The sequence below is a fragment of the Lissotriton vulgaris genome, chromosome 3_1, assembly GCF_964263255.1.
Source record: "Lissotriton vulgaris chromosome 3_1, aLisVul1.2, whole genome shotgun sequence".
NCBI classification, from domain to species: Eukaryota; Metazoa; Chordata; class Amphibia; order Caudata; family Salamandridae; genus Lissotriton; species Lissotriton vulgaris.
The window spans coordinates 1,529,552,322-1,529,577,117 of NC_141689.1; the positions used below are offsets into that span (position 1 = coordinate 1,529,552,322).

A 24,796-nucleotide genomic window follows, 5' to 3' on the forward strand; every position below is an offset into this window, starting at 1 on the left:
ACCTCTTTAAAGAACACTACATCACATTGCATTAACCATCCACAAACCAACTACCTCTCCTATCACCCTTTGGCTTTATGCTTATGGTTTGACCATATAGAGTGCCTTGCTGCTTTTTGGCTAGGTTTGAGCTATAGGTGCCTTCTACTGCTGAATGTCTGCTCCAGGTGGTCCTCTAAATTGGTACTTTAATTTCAGCATTGTTGGGATTTTTTTTTAAGGGGCAAATGAGCTTGTAATTGAGCCACTTGTATATTAAGTTATGAGCTCATTTGCCCAGCAGATAAATATGCAGGTATACCACCTGCGACTAGCACAGTGCTAACTAAATAGGTGGATACATTTTCAACACTTATACAGACCAGTATCTAGTGGTTGAAGTCCCCAGTCTTCCTTTTACTTTCAAAGCTGCAGTGCATTAGGTTGGAAGGATTTAACAGGTAGTGCGACAACTGAAAACCAGCACATTGTGGCGTTATTCCCCTTTTCTTCACTGTGCAGCCCTTCAAGGCCTTTCGAACAGCCTCCTCTGCATTCACCTCTTTTCGCTGTACTCCGTTAATAATTATATGCCTGACGGAGAGCGGCACACTATTAAAACTTGCAAGTAGGTCAAAAGTTTCATTTAGAGTGCAAATCCAATTTACACCAGATCTGGATTACAATTCCTTTGCAAAGTGCATGCGGCACTGAGTTTTGCAATCGCAGTGTGCACCGTGTAAGAGCCTGTACAAGTCGTGCAGGCCAATCTTTACACATTTCGGGTTTCCGCACCTCAGAACTGGCAAACCACATGCAATTAGCACATTGTTCCCCATTCTTAGGTTTGAAATGTGGAATGGTGCATTATTTAAAACTTAATTATTACAGCTGCAGTAAATACACAAATTGCGACTGTGCAATTACCACACCTAGGGCTTCTTGTACAAAGGGTTTTAGCGTTTTCAAACTCTCTGATTTGGTAAATCAGAAGGTTTGCTAAACCTAAAATCCTTTTTCAAATGTACTATGTCCATATAACGATTCAGAAAAGTTTCCAGAATCCTTGAATTGGTTTACAAAACAATCCCAAATCGGTACTTTGGAATGCCATGTTTAGGGTGACCCTTCCCAATACGGATTTATTATGGCATATATGTGTGAATGGTTTACAACTGAAATCCGGTTGCAAAACAGTAATATCATATCGACTACACAAAGGATGTGGTAACCCATTCACAAACGGGAAGGGGTCCTCAAAAGAAAAAAACGGTCTGCATGTTAAAAAAAATTAAAATAAATTAAGCTTTATTTAAAAGCTATCACACTGCTGGTGATCTGCTGACGCCAGCAAGCCGTCTTCCCTGTGATGGCAGTAAATTATAGTGGCTGCAATTTGTGACCTACTTCATTAATATTCATGATGTATTTGGAATCAGGCCCGGAATGGCCGTTGCGGGCACTGGGCAATCCCCCGGTGCGCCGCAAGGGTGGGGGCCGGTTTTGGGCCCCTGGGGGGCCGTTTTTGTTACAGGGCCGTTTTTGCAGCATAGCTGCAAAAGCGCCCCTGTAACAAAATCGGCTGAAAACCGGCCCCACCAAAGAGCTTGGTAGCACCCCCAGGGGGCCGGCCGAGCACTTTGCCAAGGCCGGTTTTGGTTCTCAGTCCGGCCCTGTTTGGAATTGAAACCCACTGTGATTCAGTAGTTGTGAACCAACCTATTAGTACATAGGTCGGTTTGCAAAATACGAATACATTCAGTAAAATTTGATAAGCAAATTGTGACCACTTTTACCAAACTCAGTCTTAGTGTGAGGCCCTTACTTTTTGCTCAGTTTGAGTTGACCTCTAGTATTTCGCTCAGGAGAAATAAATTGTCAATTCCCTTTGGTCAAAAGATATTCTTAGACGCTGATGACCTCTGTTTGGGGTGAAGGTGGAGCCCTTGTGAAAGTAATTACCATGCTGCATTGTGTGGGGCGTGCTGGGAGATTCAGCTACCTCCTGCTTTTATTTGTAAATTGATTATTTAAGGCCGGCTGAGATGATAACAAACACACGGTGGTCTTAACCAATTATGTGCAATTCTTTTTAGTATGATGAGTGAGTGGTGTCTGGGATTTGTCATGGGTAAAGCAGGAATGTGCACAGTGACCCAGTGAATTTAGGAAATGTTTGAAAACAGTCTTTCATAAGACTTGAAATCAGACTTGTAGTGATGAAGAACATTCTTTTTGATAAACCACATAATTACGAAGCGGTCAATAAAGCATTGTTTTTTTCCTTGGTTAACGGTTGATTGCAAAATGTATCGCATAAGTAAACCTCACTGAAATTGTTATTTTGTTAGGCTCTTTATAGCGTTTGCTTGCACCATATGTAATAAAAAAAAATCAATGCAACTTTATGGTAAACTGGTTTTGAGACAAAGCCACTATACACAGGTTATTAGGATTTTTGTTATTGAACATATAAAGGAAGGCTGTTGGACATATACATGCGCAAGATATACTATACATGTACAGAAGTAGGTATGACATACTGACGTTGTGCTGACCGAGAGCATTTTTTTTTTTTTACATTTACAAATCAAGCGGACCTTGAGAACCAATCATTTATTGTCAGTTCATGCATTGGCATATGTATTCTTCAACCAAGAGTACTCGGACATAAATTGTTAGACCTGGTATCCTTGGTGGGGTTTCCCCCTAACTTTTGCCTGCTGACTTCATTTTTGCTAGCCTCCGGACACTGCACACTTTACCACCGGTAACAGTACTAAAGTGCTTGGGCTCTTTTCCTAAAACATGGCAACATTGGCATATACCCAATTGGTATATTTAATTTACTTATAAGTCCCACAACGTGTGCCCATGGCCTGTAAATTAAATGCTTCTAGGGCCTGCAGCACTGATTGTGCCACCCACTTAAGTAGCCCTTCAAACATGTTTCAGGCCTGCAATTGCAGAGCCTGTATGTGCAGTTTTAACTTGCCATTTCGACCTGGCAAAAAAGCTTGTAGAAAGTTGGCATTTTCTTGCCTTAGCCATTTGGTACATGTAGCCTCTTTGGTCACATGACGGTGTAGTTAGCTGTTAGGCTATTTGTTGTCCTCCCAGTAGCAGCCGGTATGGCTTGCGGGTGGGTGCGGGGGGAGGGGTTAGGGTGTCCAAATAAAATATTTAAAAAAATTACCTTTCTGCTGAGTCAGACGTTGTCTTTCCTCCTACTCTTCTGTCTCAGACAGGAAAAGAAAGCCTGCAGCCAGGCTCCCTCCCCTAAGCCAATCACAACGCTGCATTGCAGCATTGACGTGTGACGTACAACCAAACAGTCTTTGCGCACTCAGGAGTGGAAAAACCAGTCCTCCCCTATCCCTGCTCCTTAAGCAGATCAGCCCCACCCACCTGGCCGCCAGCAAAGCAAACATAAAATGATAATAACTTAAAGTTATTACCATTTTATGTTTCAGCTTCCCACACTGCGAGAAAGCAGTGGGGCGATGCTCCTCCTCCATAGCGGAGGAGCCGCCTGTATCCTCCTGTACTTCAACACACACAATGGGAGCCTAAGTGTGACTGAATGGGCCATCACTGGCAGGATGGGAGGGAGGAGCGGGTCCAACCTCATTACACCTGAATAAGCTTGTCTGCACACAGTGCTGCATACACCATGAAGTTAGTCTGGAGGCAGGGAAGGCAGGGAAGGCAGGGCATCTGTGCACTTCAAAGGCATGCATCTAGGAGGTTCTCCCCACTTCAAAGGCACAACTGTGTATAAAAGAAGGACCTCAGACACCACCACATCAGTACACTTCTGGACCTGTGGATACTCTGCTGAAAGGGCTGCCACTCCACTGAACTCCTGCTCTGAAAGAACTGCTGGCTGGCCTCTTGATCTGAAGCCTCCGGTACATAACATGCTTCCAACAACCTTGCGCCGCTTCTTCTACGCGGATCCTTGCAACACTCAGCAACCTGGCTTTTAAGGTACTTTAAGCTGGCCTAACTGGGTCTCTGTATCCGACCCGTGCGCTATCACTGCCGGCCTGAACTAGTGACTTAGTCCCGATCCGGCGCAACCAGAAATCCACAGCTGGCAGTCTACTGACTGAATTTTTGTTGTTTTGGTCTTTTTATTTATTACATTGAACTCTATATTTCTAACGTGGGATCCCAATTGTGTGATATTTTCACTATTTTAAATGTTGCACACATACTTTATGTATTGCCTCGAAGTTAAGCCTGACTACTCTGTGCCAAGCTACCAGGTGGTTGAGCACAGGTTTATTTGGGGTTTCCTTGTATCTTATCCCCTATCATTGTGGTTGCTGCTTGATAAGGGCTGACATCCCAGTCAACCAGGAATCCAGTTTCTAACATATAACAATTACATTAGGTGGTTGAGTTCGATCCCTACCGTATCCTATGTAGTATAGGCAAGCAGGAAGTCTCTGAGTGGTTTCAGATACCTCTGCATTGGAAAGTGGGTGGCATGAGTTGTGCGCAGAGCTCCATTTGCTCATTACAAGAGGCAAAGTAGTCTATCCACTTGTTATATATTGAGCATCTCCCTCTACCCCAGCAGCAAGCTTGAAGTCTTTGCCAGCAACAATGCATGAGCAGTATAGCGTCCTTATGTGGCAGGTATCTGCCAAACCCAATGCAGGGATACTTGGGCCGCCTGGTACATCCCATCCAATCATAGTAGTTAGGGTAGCTATGGCCTCATTCCAGTACTCCTGGATGCCAGCACATGCCCATGAAGATGTGTAAAGTCTGACCCAAGTTGATGACAACTAGCACAAACAGTTCTCCTGCAGGCTATCCTGTGCATCATTTTGGGGGTGCAATATGCCCTGTTTAGCAATTTGTAATGGATAAAGCGCAGCCTGCTACTTTGTGAAATCATGCCCCTCTGCGTATTACAGAACATTCACATCCTATTAGATCTATCTAGTCCTAGTTCATCCTCCTAACTTAACACTGCATGCGCCCGGGCCTCTTACAGTGCTTCCTGGTACAATGTGGAGTTGAGTTGTGTAGTAGTGATTTGCTGTAAAACAGCTTTTCGAACCCATGACAAATTATAGGTTTCTCCAGGAAACGTATGGGAGCATCTTTCAGAGTCCTCCAAGTCTGTAATAAAAAAGAATGCAGGGGTCTACATGGAGTATTCTCTGTAAAGGAGACCAGTGATATAATGTGTTTGTTTTCACAGAGACTGCTCCCGGTTGAGTAGCTGAGAGATTGCCCTTGGCTCATATGTGGTGTGGCTCACTGGTTAGAGGCGGCAGACCCGGGAGCAGAAGTCGGCCCGGGACCAGGGTTCAATTCCCGACGCGGAAGGGTCGTGGACCAGGGTCAGCGGACTCGACAATTCTCGCCTCGGTGCCTACTCTAACCTGGGGTCCCACTCGGCAACTCTGGGCATTAGCTTGCCTAATCTCCACAACAACCCCATCAATGCCGGGGATGCCTGGTTCCACCTTGGGGATTCCCAGTAGGGACCATCCCACAGGGAAAGCCAGGACGGGTTCCCCAGCGGTATACAGCGCCGGGACGCCCCTTTACTGGGGCAGCTGTGCGCTTTACAAGTATACGACATTTAACATTTAACATATGTCACAGGTAGTGAGGGTCGGGGGGGGCGATGAAGTGGTAGAGACTGGGAGTATAAAATCTGTAGTCTAATTAGTTTACCAATTTCACTCCATGCCTTGGCGGTGCATATCGGTGTTTCCATGCTGAGGGAGTAATGTGGAATAGTGGTTCCTATCTGGACATTCAGTGCTCAGATGAGCCATATCCCTCTCCACTGCAAGATGTGGTAGATACTGAAGTGGGTGGACACAAAGATAATAATGCTCTGGACCAGGTGCTTCGAAAAAAACAAGATTAAATGGCAGTGCAAGAGTTTCCTACCTGATTCTGGGATATTTACCTGCCCTCGCCAGTTTGACCTTTTGTGTGCGAACCAGGTGGAAAAATGATTTAGTTAGTGGCAAGGGAATGTGAATAAACGGGAATCATTATGTAGGGAGTAGTCCCATTTTAATAAAGCTTATCCGCCCAGCCATCGACAAGGGAAGGAGCATCCATTGAGTTACCTCCTCTGTCATTTTATGTATAGTCTGGCCTTCATTCTCTTTCATAATAGTATCCATGGTATGATTTAAATCATGCCAAGGTATTTGATGGAACCCGAGCACCACCGCAGTGAGGAGTCCTGGATGTATCGGGTTGTACTCTCCGTGAGGGAGACTATTTGTGATTTATTCCAGTAAACGGTGATCCAGATAATGCCCTAAATAGTGGATTTAGGCACTCCTAGGGTCCCTAAGGTACAATGTCATATCTTCTGCTGGTAATGAAATTAGGATATGCTTTCTAATGTATCGGAGATCATGATCTGAGTAGTATTGTCTGAATTTGGCTGTCAGTGTCTTGTACCTCGTAAGGTGCCATTAGGGGATAATGGGCAATTATTTATGCAAATTCTCGCAGTGGGAGAGGAGTAAAAAAAGTATGATCCTATCTATGAATGTTTGTGGTAAACCCATTTTGGTCAATATGGTAAAAAGATATTCCCAGACCAGGGAGTGAAATGCCTTGGAGGCATCCAAAAACACTACAACTGCATCCACGTCTAGACTTTAGTCCTGGTTAAAAGCAAAAAGGATAAATACATTTTGAGCAGTCCAACACAAATCCAGATTGATCCGACCGTGCCAGCTCAGGCACTAGTAAATTCAAGCGATTTGCTATTAGTTTGACTAAGATCTTGGCATTGTGGTTAAAAAGTGGCATTGGGCTATTTGATTCACAATAGAGTGCTGTTTTTCCCGGTTTAAGTAACATCATAACTATCGCCTCGCACATGGAGGGGGGTGGGGATGCCATGTTCTCAAGACTCCTCGAATAATGCCAAAAGGTGGGGTGCTGATATGTTTCAGAAGTGTTGATAAAATTCGGTGGGAGCTCGTCTTAAACCAGTTGGGAGCCTGCTTATTCTTTCATTTGATCCAAAGAGAAGGATTGCATCTGGATTTGACTTTGAGCTTACTTTATACAACGAGTGCAGTATCATTCAGGTACCCGACTGTTGAGGAGGTGGGTGGTGTCCCTGTGCAGAGTAGAACTTTATGTGGGAAAGGTCTGAATATTATGTGATGGAGCCAGGGTAAGTCACTAGATCTATCTGCAATCTTGATGATTAGATTAGCGGTCCATGGCTGCCTAATCAGACCCTCCAGTGATCTTCCGGGGCATTCTCCCACCCCTTGTGCCTGGACACGAGCATATTTACCACAAAATCCACACTCCCTTTCCCCACCTCAGAATATTCAGTTATCTTGTCTCTAATTTGTACCTGTACCTGTACCTGATCCTGAACAGCGAGTCGGGGACCCCTCCAATGTCTGGCGCTCATGTTCTAACCGAGTCACAGGCCTGCGTAGTGATTTCAGAGTTCCATTGTGTTTAGCAATACACATGCAATGTAAATGTAAATGTAAATGTAAAATGTAAATGTAGTATACTTGTAAAGCGCACAGCTGCCCCAGCAACGGGGCGTCCCGGCGCTGTGTAACGCTGTGGAACCCTTCCTGGCTCTCCCTGTGAGATGCCACTCCTGGGCACCCCCAAGGTGAAGCCAGGCATCCCAGTGTTGGGGCCGTTGTGGAGATTAAGCAAGCTATTGTCCAGAGTTGCAGCGTGGGACCCATGATTAGAGTAGGCGCCGAGGCGAGAATTATCGAGTCTGTGGACATTGAGCCCAAGACCCGCCGAGGCGGGAATTGAACCCTGGTCCCGGGCCTGATCTCTACTTCAGGGTCTGCCGCTTCTAACCAGTGAGCCACACTTCTCCACTATATAGTATAGTAGACTTTAAGGCCTCCGGTACCACAACCACACTGCTGATAGAACTAAGGTTTATCTGAAAGTATTCAACAGTGCTTGCTTGCAATTCCATGGAAAATATTTGATCTAGTGGCGCCTTTAGTGTGCAGCTGGCTGTGCTCACCATTCACCCCCAGGCCAGAAAGATTCAGACTCGAAAGAACTGGAAAATGGTCTGAATATGTGCCAGAATTCGAGCCTAGAACAGAATGGTGAACCACAAAGTGAAATGTGCCTTCCCTCTTCTAGGGCTAGTGCTGCCTCCAAATGTCTAAATTTATGTTCCTGTACTATCGTGTCAAAGTGTCTGGAAGCCAGCGATGTCCCACCTGCCATCAATTTAGATCTGTCCAATAGACCGGAAGGGTACAATTAAAATCTCCTATCCACGAACAGTGAGTGGGGATTCGTGGATAAAATCCTTCCCCCTTAGCATCTTGAAAAAATCTAGAATCGTCTATATTAGGGGCAATTGTCAATCGTGATCCAAGCCCCCCTTGTCTGCCCCAAAGAATTGGTCTACCCTGATCATCTGGACAGAGGCCCATCATAGTGAGGGGTTTTACCCTTTTTAGGTCTCGCCTAGTCAGTGCATTCTCTCTCTCTTTTTCTCTCTTTCTCTCTTTCTCTCTTTCTCTCTTTCTCTCTTTCTCTCTTTCTCTCTTTCTCTCTTTCTCTCTTTCTCTCTTTCTCTCTCTCTCTCTTTCTCTCTCTTTTTCTCTTTTTCTCTTTCTCTCCATGCTGTATCTACTGTAAGGGCTTTCGGCATGCCCATCCATTGTCATTTGTTCCTTCATGTGCCTTTCGAATTACAGGCCCTGTTAGAGGGATCACTTCAGTATCTGCCATATATCTTGGGTTTTGACGCATACTTTTTCCTTCGCCTTTGCTTGGCTGGCTTTGCGCTCAGCCGAGGGCTGCAAATCATGTCCTTATCTTGTTTTCTACTCTTTGGTTTACGAAGTGTTTTTTCAGCCGAAGGCTATATTGTTTTTCTTCCTGTAACATTTTTGGGATCATTAGCTCAAATGTCCAAACCTTAAATAATATACTTACTTAATGGAAAGGTAGTTTAAGAAAATGACCGATTTAAGGCTTTTGGCAGCGTGATTATTTGGATACGATTAAAGAGGTGAATGTGCTGTTATTGCTCTTTTTTAGGCAAATGGAAGCAGTTTTAAGTTGCACGCTTGTGAAATCAAACCAATATCAAAGGATGCCTCCTCATGCTCTACAAGCACTGCATATAATGTAAGGTTACCTAACAATATCTCCTGCAAGTAGACAGTGCAATACCACCACAGCACCAACGTAGCATCGCACAGCACCACTTCACTCAGCAGCACCTGGTAGTATTGCAGCCCTAAACACAGCACTATCTCGGCCCCAGTGCAGCACCACCTCCACACCAGCACAGCACCTCCCTGCCCCAGTGTAGCACCACCTCAGTACCATTGCAGAACTACCTCAGCATCAGTGCAGCAGCACAGCATCCGGACAGCATCAGCATAGCATCACTCAGCAGCACCAGCACATCACTCAACACCAGCACACCACCACAGCACCACCTCAGCACAGCAATGCTAGACGGGACCTGGAGGGTCGGCCGAGGACAAGAGGAGAGGTCTCCGGGGAGAGCCGTCTCCAGCGATCGTACAGACAAGTAACTTCCCCCCCACAGATGGACACCACACAAAGATAAGATTTAACGTTCTTTATAAGCAATCTTGAAGTACGGTAGAATGATACAAGGAGGTCAGGACTCAGGGGTCCCCTCGATTCTAGTCTCTGGGAAGGGAAAAGGGGGTAGCGGGACAGTCTTGTTACCAATCTGGTAGTTGCGATGAGATGATGGGTAGCTCGCAATCCTCGAGCTCGGCGTTGTAGGAGGACGGGCCGCGGCAGCGCCAGCAGGTCCCTAGGAGATCGAAGGTGGCAACGGTCCGCGGCAGCGCCAGCAGGTCCCGACGAAGATGGTAGTTACAACGAGCCGCGGCAGCGCCAGCAGGTCCCGACGAGGATGAAGGTTGCAGAGGGCCGCGGCAGCGCCAGCGGGCAGGACGACAGTTCACAAGGCAGGGCTCAAGGATGAGTTCTTCACTGTGTCTCTCGACTCCTGGATACAACTGCCTTCCTGCTCTGGAGCTGCCCCAGTTATAGGTCTGGCGCCCTTTGATGTCCGGACCCTCGCACTTGGAGGTCGGAGGACCGGGATGAGGGAGTCCAGACACCCAGCAGGGGGGTGGAGCCAGCGCCCGGGGAGGCTGGGGGCGATCGGCACCTGGCGGGGGAGAGCCATCGACACTCCTCTCTCCCATTGACCTGCCAAGTGGTCCGTTCACCTCCTGGGTGGGTGGTGGTGCCGGGATGTCGGGGCCTGGCCAGGCCCAGGGTTAGGGTCGAGCTGAGGCCACGTGGCCTCGTGGTGCAGTGTCCAAGATGGCGGCTGAGCCCGGGCAATGGTGCTGGTGGATGCCCAGGCCGGTGATATGAAGATGTTCGGGGCTAGGCGTCCCGTGTGGGACGGGTTACGGGTGGCTTCTGAGGGTGGCTTCTGGAGAGTCGGTGTCCTGGTTCTGTCATGCGGGGAGGGAGCGAGCCCCCTTCTGGGGCCTGTCCAACAAGCAATAAATCTGCACCAGCGCAGCCCCACCAGAGCACCAGCCCTGCACCATTTCAGCAGAAGCTCAGCGCCACCTGAGCACCAGCACAGCATCTCCTGAGCACGACCAAAGCATCACTCCGCATCAAACAGCACCACCTCAATATCACTCACCACCACCTCCGCGCAAGTACACCACCACCTCCGCACAAGTACACCACCACCTCCGCACAAGTACACCACCACCTTCACACAAGTGCAGCACCAACTCAGCACCAGCACAGAATCGCCACCTCAGCATCAGCACAGCACCACCTCATCAGCGCAGCACCACCTCCTCATCATTGCACCACTGCCAGTGCAGCACCCTGTAAGCTCCTGCACAGCACCATCTCAGACGAGCACAGCACCATCTCAGCATCAGCACTAACTCCACATCAGTGCACCACCACCAGTGCAGCCCCCCTCATCACTAGCGTACCCAGTCTCCGTATCAGCGCAACCTCACCTAAGCATGAATTCTGCGCCAGTGCAGCACCACCTCAGCATCATCACCAACTTAGCTTCAATCGGCACCAGTGCAGCACCACCACTTCAGCAGCGCCACCTCAGCATGACTCAGCACCTCCTCGGAGCATGACTCAGCACCATCTCAGTATCACTTAGCATCATCTGAGCACCACCACAGCATCAGAACAGCACCATCTCAGCATCCGCATCAACTCTGCACCACCTCCTCATCAGTGCATCACCAGCGCTGCCCCACCTCAAAATCAGCACATCACCATCTGAGCATCAACACAGCACCACCTCCACATTGGTGCACAGCACCGCTTCAGCATCAACACATCTGCAATGCAGCATCAGTGCAACATCAGCGCAGGACAGCACCAACTCTGCATCACTCAGCACCTCCTGAACACCAGTGCAGCACCACCACAACCACAGCATGACTTAGCATCGCTCAGCACCATCTCTGCATCAGGAAAGCACCACCTCCGCATCCGTGCACCATCACTGGCGCATCCCTTCCTCAGCACCTCAGTATGACTCAGCACCAACCCAGCATCGCTCAGCACCTCCAAAGATTTATTCAGCACCACGCAGCATCTCCTCGGCAGCCCTCAACATCCCCACAGCACCACCAACAGCGCAGCCCCAGCTCAGCACCAGCGCTGCCTCACTTCAGCACCACTTATTGCAGTGGTAGCAATACATAAAAAAAAATCAGAAAAATAAAACCTGTCTGGTACCACAGTGTGAAAACCATCAATTAATATTGTTTCATAAAGCGCGCTGGAGGCTCCTTGACCAATCTTGATTGATACAAATTCAGTACAAGAAATCATCTGATTCTTATCCCTCCTATTAAAACTGAATTTCTGCAGTTTGAAGAAGCTTTTGATTGTCACTCACCCTATCAAACATTATCTAGCAGCTGACATAATTTTCTTGGGGAGTATCGGTGATTGGGAGGATGTAAGACAGTGAGTCCGACTCTTAGGAGGTAAAACGTCTGTAGAAGATGGGGCATCGGTTGAATGTCGCATTGCAAACAACAGAGGCATGCAGCTAGGAGTGGGCTTTTCCATTACTTCCTAGCAGCAGCTGTTTAACATGGTGAGCTCGGAGTACCAGCTCTCCTGTGCACAAACAGTGCACACATGCTTCAAGGCACATCAAACTGTGCGGTGTTAGGGGTGATGATGAGCAAGATGAATTGGTGGTATCGCTTCATTCAGACTGAAACTGTACTTGCTTGCAGATCATTCTTGGGGGTGGTGGTGGTACTGCGTTTTAAGATATTGATTTTGTTGTTTTTGTTTCCTTTACTGAATGTTTTATAACCGCATGCGCACTAGCGGATTTTCCCGCTGCGCGCTGGAATTTCAAAAATCCCGCGTTACGTGACAAAGCCAGCTCGTCATGCGCGCAGCGCAGGTAACGCCCATGACAAGCTGGCTTTGTCACCCGCATCGAAGGGGTTAAGAGGTAGCCGGACAGCACAGTGAATGTTTGAAAAAAAAAACACATCAACAAGACATACCTTGAAGTCTAATTACAAATTAGATTCTGCAAACGAAAGGTTAAATGCATAGATTGAGCGACACAGATGCTAAGTACAGACTTTTTGTTTGCAGTTTTTATGTAGCGCAAGTGTTTGACCCAAGGGCCTTAGGGCGCTATACATGCGTACCAGATGTGAGCGTTGAACTAGTTTTGAAAATGTTGTGATCATTCATCAAACTGTGCCAAAGTTATTAGCAAAAACAACGCTTTTCCTATGGAAACTAGGTCCTAACTAAAACTACCTACTGGCAACCACCAGTAGGTAATGTATGTATCTATCACCACAAACCTCCCAAAAGTGAGAGAGCTAGCACTCGAAGGCAGGAGGAATTTAAATCTTTTTAGTTGATCGGACCGCTCCAGACACAGCAACAAGAAAAAGAGACACTTTTAGGCTGTTGAACAGCCTTTCTCAATCAATGTAGCATACGAGATACCGAGGTAAGTAACTTTTCTATTGGTCAATAAAGAAAAATAAAATGCGGATTGCCTCTAAAAGCGACCGTCCCTTTGCATTTCACCTCATTTTCCTCTTAATCCATCTATCCTCCCGCCTCCTTGACATGTCACTTTCTGTTGTCTTTTTTTTTTTTATACCCTCTAATGCATGTGTATATGAAACCATTTGTTTTCTGTATCTGAATGTGCCCAGGTGCGTGTAGAACCCTAACCATATACCCCTGCATTTATTGGGATAGTATTACTCATTGTGCACTCTGCTTGTTTTTTGGTGTTTAGGTGGAGTCATTAATTTGTCCGTGCCTGTAGTGTTAACTGCCACCCATGAAGACAAGCAAAGGCTGGATGGGTGCACAGCATTCGCCCTGGTGTATGAGGGTCGGAGGGTGGCTATTCTCCGCAACCCAGAGTTTTATGAACACCGGAAGGAGGAGCGCTGTTCCAGGCAGTGGGGCACTACTTGCAAAGAGCATCCCTACATTAAGGTGATTATTCATTGAAAAAAAAGTTTATATGTACCTTTTTAATATTCACCACGTTCCATGGTGTTACACTGATTTTATTTATTATGAAGCATTTTCTATTTGCTTTAATTGTACTTTTTCACTGTAATATTCCCACTGCTTTCCCATGAATTGGGTTTTCTAGTTTCGCAGATAGTGTAAAATAGGTGGTTACATCTGCTAGATTGTTAACATTTTTTACACACATCCTACGTTTGTCATATATTTTTTTATTGTAATAGCTATTTCACAATTTAAAAAAGAATAAAAACATTGTAATGTCTTCTTAACCCGTTGTCTGCGTCGAACGTTCAGCTCCAGTGCTGAACATTCGGAAAACGGGTGGGGCAGCGTCGGCCAACGGACGTGGGCAGCACTACCAAGGTAGTGCACGCGACAACCGTTGGCCGACGGCAGCAGCCAACGGGTTAAGAATACAATTCCTAGTCTCCCCATGTACACAAACAGAATTCGTTATGTCTAAAACGTGGCATTCTCATTCCATTATATAATTACCTTAATTGTTTTAATACATAATCTTGAGCAGTGTAAGGAAATTCTGCAGGATGTAAAATGTTCATGCAGGAATATTAAATGCCTAAATTATATATGTGAGTGCCAACTTATACAGTAACCAACTAAGTGATATTCTAATTATTGACGCCAGAACGATGAACCCCCATATTTAAGTAACGTGTAACTTAGCCTCATGTTGTATGGAGGTCTGGGTTGGAGACTATGTCCATTCTGTGTGTAATATTGAGTTAGGGAATGTTAGAGTTTTGCTGAAGTTTTGGGCTAAGCATAGAGTTCCTCGCTGTTGTTTCTGATGCTTTGTTACCTTCTGCTTATATCTACTACTTGATGATTTTCTGTCTTTATGCTCATAAGGAGGAGTATATAGAATATTGACTGGTCTCCAGCTTGTTATATCTTTGTGCCGTCAACTGTTGCACAACCCCACTAAGATTCAATCTTGTGATCTCAGTGTTGAATACAGACTTCTTCCTGAAGAAGTCTGGCCAACTAGCTATAGTGCTTCAGAGTGGAGCCAAATTGTCCGTCACGAGATGCACAAATTGGGGAATTGCCTTGCGGCTCCCTAGATCAGTGTCATTTATAAGCTACACACCCTGCACCTTAATGGGAGAGAGCATGCTCTGTAGACAATTGATGTGGAACATTGTAGTTTTCTGTTGTTAAGCATAATCATGAAAGGCATGCTGGCAGAGGAAATGTGGATACTTGTTGCCTGTGCCACATTAAATATGTGTTCTTGCCACTAGTCTGGTCTGTGGTAGCATCAACATATCAAATGTTGGATGTCTGTCTGAACCAAAAAATGCAAAATCCTTCTTTGTTTCCCATTGGTGCTTGCCAAGGACTAGACCATTTCGGTGGGTGGTGTATGTTGGAACTCGCTCCTTCGTGTTTCCTGTGCTTTTGCGTCCAACTATTACAGATCGGTCTAGATCTGCTCATGTACGCAGGTACTAATCCGCAACCGCTAGGATCTAGGAAACGGAAGAACGTGATCTGTGTGTGGTGAACTGTGCTCAACCCCAGTTCAATCAATATGTCTTTCAATTCCAAAACACCCAGCTTCTTGTGCTTCTTGTTTCCATCATTCAACAGCCAAAATGCTAATCTTTTTAATTGCTGCCAAATGTATACTTCAAAATTTGATTGTGTTTGCATTTGGCTCAGGCATATGTGGGTAAATAAGTCAAAATATGTCTGTCATAGATCCTCTTTTAGCCAGAAACTGGAGAATCTGCAATAGAATTGCTTTTGTTATATCTTTACTAACGTTAGCAGGTGAACTTTAAGTTTGAAGTTGGTTACAGTGGAGGAAATCCACTCTCTAAATGAGAAGCTAATCCTCTAGCTAGAGTTCAGAGTAAGTGCACACTGTTAGGTTGTCATCCCTTCTATGGAAGCACATTAAAAACAAGGTGATATGTTAATCAATGGAATGGCCATAATCATTGCAGGAATAATAATTAAAGGGGTAGTTGTCATTCTTAGTCAAACGGTTATTATCAGGCTTACTCAAGGAGGTGGAAATTAATTCGAAATTCAGGTTCACCTTGGTATGTTAACTAACGGTGAACTCAATGTCCAGTGAGAGCCATTACTTGTAAACAAAATAAAAGTGACATTTATTTAAACTTAGGTGAAGTAGGGCAGTTTAAATGGGGTAACGCCAAAAAGGAAACTCCTACCACCAGAGTTATAAATCCAAACTCCTTAATAAGGGGATATGTGCTAGGACTTACATTGTGTGGCCCTGTGGCTAATGGTCCTCCTTTGGAGGAAGCTGCAGGTTTTCATAAGGTTTCTTTACTTCCTTCTAAACAATGGAACAGCAGAATCAGACTAGTTATTTGGTGACTCTTAGAGCAAAGCTGGCATTCAATGCCCTTCAGTCACCTTGGCTGAATTCGTTTTTTTTTTTTTTTTTTTTTTTAATGACCCAAACACCAACTATCAAATTGGAACATGGCCACATGCAAAACCAAATGATTATCTTTGAGAAGTCTTCTGTTCGCTTATCTGAGTTTTCCTAGAGTCCTGATTTCAGTATCTGAGTGGACATAGTTCAGGGAATAGAACTAACTCGGAATCTTAACTATTATCATAATTACCAATTGATATGGAGACAGCCAGTGATGTGATGGGCCTAGGCCGGGGTATCCGCTTGAGAGGCGCACAACTACTTTGTGCTCTAATCACCCTCCGTGTCCTCACACGGTATCCAGAGCCAGGAGTGGCCCTTCTGTTGCATATGAAGAGCCAAAATTTGATTGTAGCATCTGCATGGCTTTCTCAGCAATGTAGAGGATAACACTTGCAGATGACAGAGGCTGCACTAATGCACTTGGTGCACCCCAGGCTTAAATACAATGTAGCATCATCAAAAACATGATGTGAATTATGTTTCCACGCACCATCAACTATTTGGTCCTATATAACTGATAGACGTCTACAAACAGGCGGTTTTCTAATCCCCTGATGCCACAAGGCCATCCTAAGCACAGTTCATAAAAAGCCATTCAAATGCAATCCTAGCAAGGTAGAGAAGAGCACTTGCAGATGGCAGGGGCTCCACTAATTTTTCTGGTGCACAACAGACATAAATACAATGCAGCGCAATTGATAACATAATGTTAGTAACTATAATCCTATTTGGATGGCTTTTTATGGCCTGAGCTTGTGGCAGAGGTGGATTAGTAAACCATCTAATTGTAATGACATGTTATGAGTGATACAGTGACCAGTACTTAATCTAATTAACACCTAATCAGTGTGTTGATGTGCCATAATGTTCTGTCCTGATAAAGGAGACTCCAACGTAAAGGGGACCTGAAATGTTGACAAGACGATAAGCAATTGTGAGAAAATGCCCCTTTTTGAGTGGTCATCCCCACTTTTTGCTGGATTTTATTGCAGGTTTTTGGACAATGGGACACTGGTGCCCAGTATGAGCTTTGATCTTGTTGTATATATAGGGTCTCATCAGGACAAATTAATATTGGGACAGCCTTGATATGTCGGCTTCACTATAGTACACAAACTATACCCTTGAATAACCCCAAAAGGGCACCAAATATATTATGTGAAATACTCACTCAGGGACTCAATGAGGATATCCCTGAGTTAACAACATGAGCAGAGAGCCTAAATATGTTAATATTATTGCGAAGGCCAGAAGATGGACTTTTCAATGTCATCGGGTCTTAACAATATCCTTCAGGCTGGAGTCTCCGTGTCCGACAGTGACTGAGGCGCCGTAGCCGGGGCCGACTCATGCAAGCAGTTGCTCCCTCTAAGATTGCCACCCGATGGATAGTATTGTGAAGACCCTGTGACATTGAAAAGACCTGTCCTCTTGCCTTTCCAATAATTTTAACCTATTTTGGTTCTCTGCCAATGTTGTTAACTCTGGGATCTCTTAATCACAAAAGGGCAAGAGGTGAAGAATGCTAAACCCTTATCCTCCCATCATAAATGTGTACACAACCAAGGGTTCCACAACTATCTCAGAAATCTGATTGTTCTTTCGCACAGAGAGATAGCTCTGGGATAAGCAGGGCTCTCACCCACATGGAGATGTGGCATGCTTCATCATCGGGCTTCCCACACCTTGGACCCAAATGAGTCCAAGATGGGCTTCTACCACACGAAATGTGGGAGCAAGGTTTTTTTTTAGGAATATTTATTAAAAGCGGAGTATATACTTCATGTCACCAGAGATATGAAGAAAGAAAACCTTTAAAACAGCCTACAGCTATCCCAATATATTATTTTATATTTATGGATGCCATGATAGGATTAAAAATATATGCACACTCGGATGTTAGTGTCCCTATAACCACTAAAATGTGCAACATGTTTTGGCCGTCCTAACTATGCCTGATCAGGTCAGCAGCCTTCTTCAGGACCTACAGTATCTGGTTACTTACTCCAGTATTGGAGCGTTCATAGATTCACATGCCTCAATCATTCCCCATCGTCGAGACGGGAGTCTCTGGTACATAAAAAAGCAATGCTCAGTAGTATAGCAAACTGAAAAGAGTCCTAGGCCCATTTTTCCTTTTGCAACCCATAACCTTTGGTATGTAAAAGAGACCTAACTTGTCCCTGAACCAATCAGAGCCCCTCACCCTCTAGAACACTGTTGGACAGGCCACATAAAGGGCCCGCTCCCCCTCTGCCCGACCAGGCCCGAGCCCGGTCCCTCAAGTGTCACACACCACCACTTCACGTTTTCCGTCCCCTCCGGGACCCCTGCCTCTGAACATATCGACCTCGTGGGCCTGATCCACTACTGGCCCGTACGCCCAACCTGGGCGCCATCTTGGACACTACACCACGAGGCCGCGTGGCCTCCGATCGACCCTAACCCTGGGCCTGGCCAGGCCTCCGACATCCCGGCACCACCATCCACCCAGGAGGTGAGCGGACTACTTGGCAGGTCAATGGGAGAAAGAGGTGTCGATGGCTCTCCCCCGCCAGGTAGCGCTCGCCCCCAACCTCCCCGGGCGCTGGCTCCACCCCCCTGCTGGGTGTCTGAACTCCCTCCTCCCGGACCTCCCGACCTCCAAGTGCGAGGGTCCGGACATCAAAGGGCATCAGCCCTATAACTGGGGCAGCTCCAGAGCAGGAAGGCAGTTGTATCCTGGAGTCGAGAGACGCAGAGAAGAACTCATCCTTGACGGACTACTGGCGCTGCCGTAGCCCTGCCTTGCGAACTATCGTCCTGCCTGCTGGCGCTGCCGCAACCTTCGTAACCTTCATCATCGTCGGGACCTGCTGGCGTGGCCGCGGACCGTTTGTAACTACCATCTTCATCGGGACCTGCTGGCTCCGCCGCGGACCGTCGCTTCCTTCATCCATCTCGGGACCTGCTGGCTCCGCCGCGGCCCGACCATCTAGAACGCCGAGCTCGAGGATTGAGAGCTATTTCATCTATTGGTAACAAGACTGTCCCGCTACCCCTTTTCCCAATCCAGAGACCAGAATCGAGGGGACCCCTGAGTCCAGACCTCCTTGTATCATTTTACCGTACTTGAAGAATTGCCTATAAAGTATCGTTGAACCTTAACCTTGTGTGGCGTACGTCTGTGGGGGGGGAAGTTACTTGTCTGTACGATCGCTGGAGGCGGCTCTCCCCGGAGACCTCTCCCCTTATCCTCGGCCGACCCTCCCGGTCCGTCTAACATTGGTGGCCAGCGGCGCGATCCGAATCACCGCATAATCGTACAGAGAGTAGCTCACCCCACGACGAAATCACGATGACAACCAAAGAAAGCGGATCCACCGAGAAATTTCAGATGGAGAAATTGGAAGAATACAGCCATCGTGAATTAAAACAATTCTGCATCGAACTAGGTATCGCTACCACCGGTCTAAGTACCAAAGATGATTTCAAGCATGCCCTGGAGTCCTGGGCAGAAACCGGGGCCGTCAGACCCCCGGACCAAAATACCGCAGCAGTAGAAAAAGACACCACGGCCCCCGAGGAGCGAAGAACGGGTCTCTCGCAAAACGAGATCCAGGAACGAGAAAGAACACGACTACATGAACTAGAAATGGCCCGGCTCAAAATGGATGGTGAACTTAAGTTGGCCGAACAAAAACTGAGCTTAGAACATATGCGTCTCCGAGAAGAAAGAGAGGAAAAACAGAGACAAAGGGAGCTTGAGGAAAAAAGACTGGCATATGAACACGAGCGCAAATTAGCTGAGATAGACTTACGCAAACAGAACAAAGAATTAGGGGTGCCCGAGCAACCCCGCACCCCAGGGACAACCGATAAGAAGGTACACATCCCCAAGGATGTCGTACGAGAATACTTCCGAGAGGACGACATCCAGCAATGGTTCAAGGCCTACGAAATCGCTATGACCGCTCACCGGATCGATCGAAGCGACTGGGGAGCCGGTCTATGGGGGAGATTCCTCAATGAGGGCCGCGATGCCCTGCTACAGCTCCCGGACCATCTGATGACCTCCTATGACCACATGAAAGCTGCCCTCCTCACCCGCTATGGGCTCACACCCGAGATGTACCGTCAGAGGTTCCGAGACTGCACCCGCATCCCGGGTACAACTTGGGTGGACTACGTGAACTATTTTAGCCGAGCCTTCGAAGGCTGGATCAAAGGAAGCAATGTCACAACTTACGAACAACTCTTCAATCTCATGGTGTGGGAGCATCTATCAAACAATTGCTTCATTGAGCTCCGGCAGCACCTCCTCGACAGCAAATTGACTGATCCACGGCAGCTCGCAGCCGAGGCTGACCGGTGGGAAATCACTAGAGTGGGCCGAAATGGATCCTATGAACAGAACCGGAACAACCACGGTCAGCACCGTCCCCGAGGAGGAGGAGATGGCCAAGGACGAGGAAGAGACAATGCCCCGGCCGCCCCCGCTACCAGCACCACCCCCCCGGCCAACCGGGGCAGCACCCCGGCACGACCGGGATACAGAGCCAATGTCACGTGTCACCAATGCCAACGAGTCGGCCACTATGCAAACGACCCAAATTGCCCACAGTACCAGAGCCCAAGACCCCGCCAGGTGGCTGCTGCTGCCCTGGGGGAAGAACAGATCTCCGAAGAGCAGGAAGAATATGAGCAAGAGCATCAAGAATGGGAGCCAGCCGCCATGGCTCTAGCATGCTTAGGGGGGAAAGACATGGTCCCGCGGGTCCCCCTACCCGCTAACACCCGGAAGTACAGCCAATGGGTGAGCATCAATGGACGCCAGGCCGAAGCCCTCCGTGACACCGGGGCCAGTGTAACAGCCGTCCGCTGCCACCTGGTGACCCCAGAACAGTTCCTACCAAACATTCTCTGCCCTGTCCGTTCAGCCGATAACTCGGAGAGTCTGTGCCGGATGGCCTGCGTCCCTTTCGAATGGGGAGGGGTCTCCGGCATGTTGAAGGTGACGGTCCGAGATGATGCCCCCGTAGACTGCCTCCTGGGAAATGACCTTGAAAGCTCTCTGTGGGCAGCCGTAGAACGAAGAGAACACCTAGGGATGTTGGGCATCCCGGACTGGGCGTGCGTCACCACCCGGTCCATGGCCGCCCGTGCCAATCCCCGACCCGAGGAACCCGAATGGCCGGCGCCTCCTCCCCCGGTCGCTCCAGTCGAAGACACCGACCGTGCCGTCCCCCCAGAACCAGCTCAACCTCCGGACCTCGCTGGCCTCGACCAGTGGCATCAAGAGGGGGGGCCCACACAGGAGCAGTTTCGCCAAGAGCAGAAGACCTGTCCCTCCCTCGAGGGACTCCGCCAACAAGCCCTCGCCCAGAGCGCAGGGGATACCTCCGGAACACATTGGATCTATTGGGACAATGATCTGCTATATAGTGAACAAAGGATCGCGGAGTTGGGGGCCAGCCGAGTGCTAGTGGTGCCCCTCCGTTTTAGAGACTTCTTGCTAAATCTGGCCCACGATGTCCCCCTGGCTGGACACCTGGGTCAGGATAAAACTTACAGCCGCCTAGTGACCCACTTCTTCTGGCCTAAAATGAGGAATGATGTACTCCAGCATTGCCGATCTTGCCCCACGTGCCAAGCCAGTGGAAAGAGCGGCCGCAAACTAAAAGCCCCCCTGCAACCATTTCCAGTGGTCACCACCCCGTTCGAGAGGGTCGGGATAGACATTGTGGGGCCCCTGGACCCCCGTACAGCACAAGGACATCGGTTCATCCTGGTACTGGTGGACCACGCCACCCGCTACCCCGAGGCTGTTCCCCTGCGAACTGTGACCGCCCCGGTAGTCGGCCGGGCCCTGATGGGGATCTTCTCCCGTGTGGGCTTCCCCCGAGAAGTCGTCAGCGACAGAGGCACGAACTTTATTTCCAAATATATGAAGTCCCTCTGGCAACAGTGTGGGGTCACCTACCGATTCACGACCCCCTATCACCCTCAAGGAAACGGACTCGTTGAGCGGTTCAACCGCACGCTCAAAGGGATGATTGGGGGGTTGGAAGAGCCCCTCCGTCGCCAGTGGGATGTGCTGCTGCCGTGCCTCCTCTTCGCATATCGAGAGGTCCCCCAGAAGTCCCTTGGCTTCAGCCCGTTTGAACTATTGTATGGACACCCCGTACGGGGGCCGCTCAGCCTAGTCAAGGAAGGCTGGGAAATGCCCCCTCTAAAAAACCCTCCAGATGTCTTCAAATACCTCCTAACCCTCCGCAACCAGACCCGACGGTTCAGAGAGCTGGCAAAAGCAAACTTGGAGGCCAATCAAGAGGACATGAAAAAGTGGTATGACCAAAATGCCTCCTCCATCGAATTCGAACCCGGCCAACAAGTATGGGTGATGTCCCCCACCGAACCCTGCGCCCTGCAAGACAAGTGGACGGGGCCCTTCAAAGTAGTCGAGCGCAAGGGCCCTGTCACCTATCTCATCGACATGGAATCTTCACGGAACCCCCTCCGGGTCCTCCACGCTAACAGGCTGAAACCCCATTTCGTGCGTTCAGAACTCAGCCTCCTGATGGCCACAGACAATGGAGCCGAAGATGACTCCGAACCCCTCCCTGACCTCCTACGGACTCGGGAGAAAGACGGCTCCGTGGACGGGGTCCGACTCTCGGAGGCCCTCACCCTGGGACAACGCCAAGAATGTCGAGACCTTCTGTTGCAGTTCGCCAGCCTGTTTTCCCTCACCCCAGGTGTCACCTCCTGGTGTGTGCACGACGTGGACACGGGGGACAGCCCCCCTATCCGCCACCGGGCCTACCGCGTACCAGACCGGGTACGGGCCTGCATCCAGGAAGAAGTAACAAAATGCTCACGCTCGGGGTCATTGAGCCCTCAGACAGCCCCTGGGCCAGCCCAGTAGTACTGGTCCCCAAAGCGGCCGCCCCCGGCACCACACCGGAACTCCGGTTCTGCGTCAACTACCGGGGCTTGAATGCGGTCACCAGAACAGACGCACACCCCATCCCCCGAGCAGACGAACTAATCGACCGCATGGGAGCTGCCCGCTACCTCAGCATTTTCGACCTAACGGCGGGCTACTGGCAGATCGGCCTCACACCCCGGGCCCAAGAACGATCTGCATTTTCCACTCCTGACGGCCATTATCATTTCAAGGTCATGCCCTTCGGCATGAAGAATGCCCCAGCAACGTTTCAGCGACTCGTTAATCAGGTCTTGGCCGGGCTCGAAGGATTCAGCGCCGCCTACCTAGACGACATCGCTGTATACAGCCACCACTGGTCCGACCACCTCCACCACCTCCGAGCGGTGCTACAGGCCCTTCAGCGAGCTGGCCTCACGATCAAGGCCAGCAAATGCCAGATTGGGCAGGGGTCCGTAACCTACCTCGGACACCAGGTGGGAAGCGGCCTGGTGGCCCCTCTGCAGCTCAAGATCGCCGCCATCCAGTCCTGGCAGCCCCCAATCACCCAGACCGAGGTACGCGCCTTTCTGGGACTCACGGGCTATTACCGACGGTTCGTGAAGGACTATGGTACCATAGTGGGGCCCCTCACAGAACTCACGTCCAAAAATCAACCAAAGAAGGTCAACTGGACCCCAGATTGTCAAACAGCCTTCGAACAACTGAAGGCCGCCATGTGCTCCGCCCCTGTGCTCCAGGCCCCCGACTACAGCCGGGAATTCGTCGTCCAGACGGATGCCTCCGACCATGGCATTGGGGCGGTCCTGTCTCAATTGAACCCCGAAGGCCTTGATCAGCCAGTGGCCTTCATCAGCAGGCGACTCCTACCTCGAGAACAACGCTGGAGCACCATCGAGAGGGAGGCCTTCGCCGTGGTATGGGCCCTCAAAAAGCTCCGGCCCTATCTCTTTGGCACACACTTCCGGGTACAGACCGATCATCGACCCCTGCAGTGGCTGATGCAGATGCGGGGGGAGAACCCAAAACTACTACGTTGGTCCATCTCCCTACAAGGGATGGACTTCACTGTAGAACATCGGCCTGGGCCAGATCACGCCAACGCGGATGGCCTGTCCCGCTTTTTCCGCCTCGACGAGGAGAGTCCTAAAGAGGATGGGTGACTCTCCCCGCCTTCAGCTGGGGGGGACGCATGTTGGACAGGCCACATAAAGGGCCCGCTCCCCCTCTGCCCGACCAGGCCCGAGCCCGGTCCCTCAAGTGTCACACACCACCACTTCACGTTTTCCGTCCCCACCGGGACCCCTGCCTCTGAACATATCGACCTCGTGGGCCTGATCCACTACTGGCCCGCACGCCCAACCTGGGCGCCATCTTGGACACTACACCACGAGGCCGCGTGGCCTCCGATCGACCCTAACCCTGGGCCTGGCCAGGCCTCCGACATCCCGGCACCACCATCCACCCAGGAGGTGAGCGGACTACTTGGCAGGTCAATGGGAGAAAGAGGTGTCGATGGCTCTCCCCCGCCAGGTAGCGCTCGCCCCCAACCTCCCCGGGCGCTGGCTCCACCCCCCTGCTGGGTGTCTGAACTCCCTCCTCCCGGACCTCCCGACCTCCAAGTGCGAGGGTCCGGACATCAAAGGGCATCAGCCCTATAACTGGGGCAGCTCCAGAGCAGGAAGGCAGTTGTATCCTGGAGTCGAGAGACGCAGAGAACTCATCCTTGACGGACTACTGGCGCTGCCGTAGCCCTGCCTTGCGAACTATCGTCCTGCCTGCTGGCGCTGCCGCAACCTTCGTAACCTTCATCGTCGTCGGGACCTGCTGGCGTGGCCGCGGACAGTTTGTAACTACCATCTTCATCGGGACCTGCTGGCTCCGCCGCGGAC

At 49.2% G+C, this 24,796-nt stretch overlaps 1 protein-coding gene across 2 annotated transcripts in view; it reads left to right on the top strand.

The window, feature by feature from the left end:
- Positions 1-24,796, top strand: part of PAPSS1 (3'-phosphoadenosine 5'-phosphosulfate synthase 1) — a 322,558-nt gene that overhangs the window by 176,277 nt on the left and 121,485 nt on the right. For both annotated transcript variants that reach the window (XM_086962022.1, XM_086962020.1), the window contains exon 8: positions 13,292-13,497. In XM_086962022.1, the coding sequence (XP_086818148.1) occupies positions 13,292-13,497 (206 nt within the window). The remainder of the gene's footprint in view (positions 1-13,291; positions 13,498-24,796) is intronic.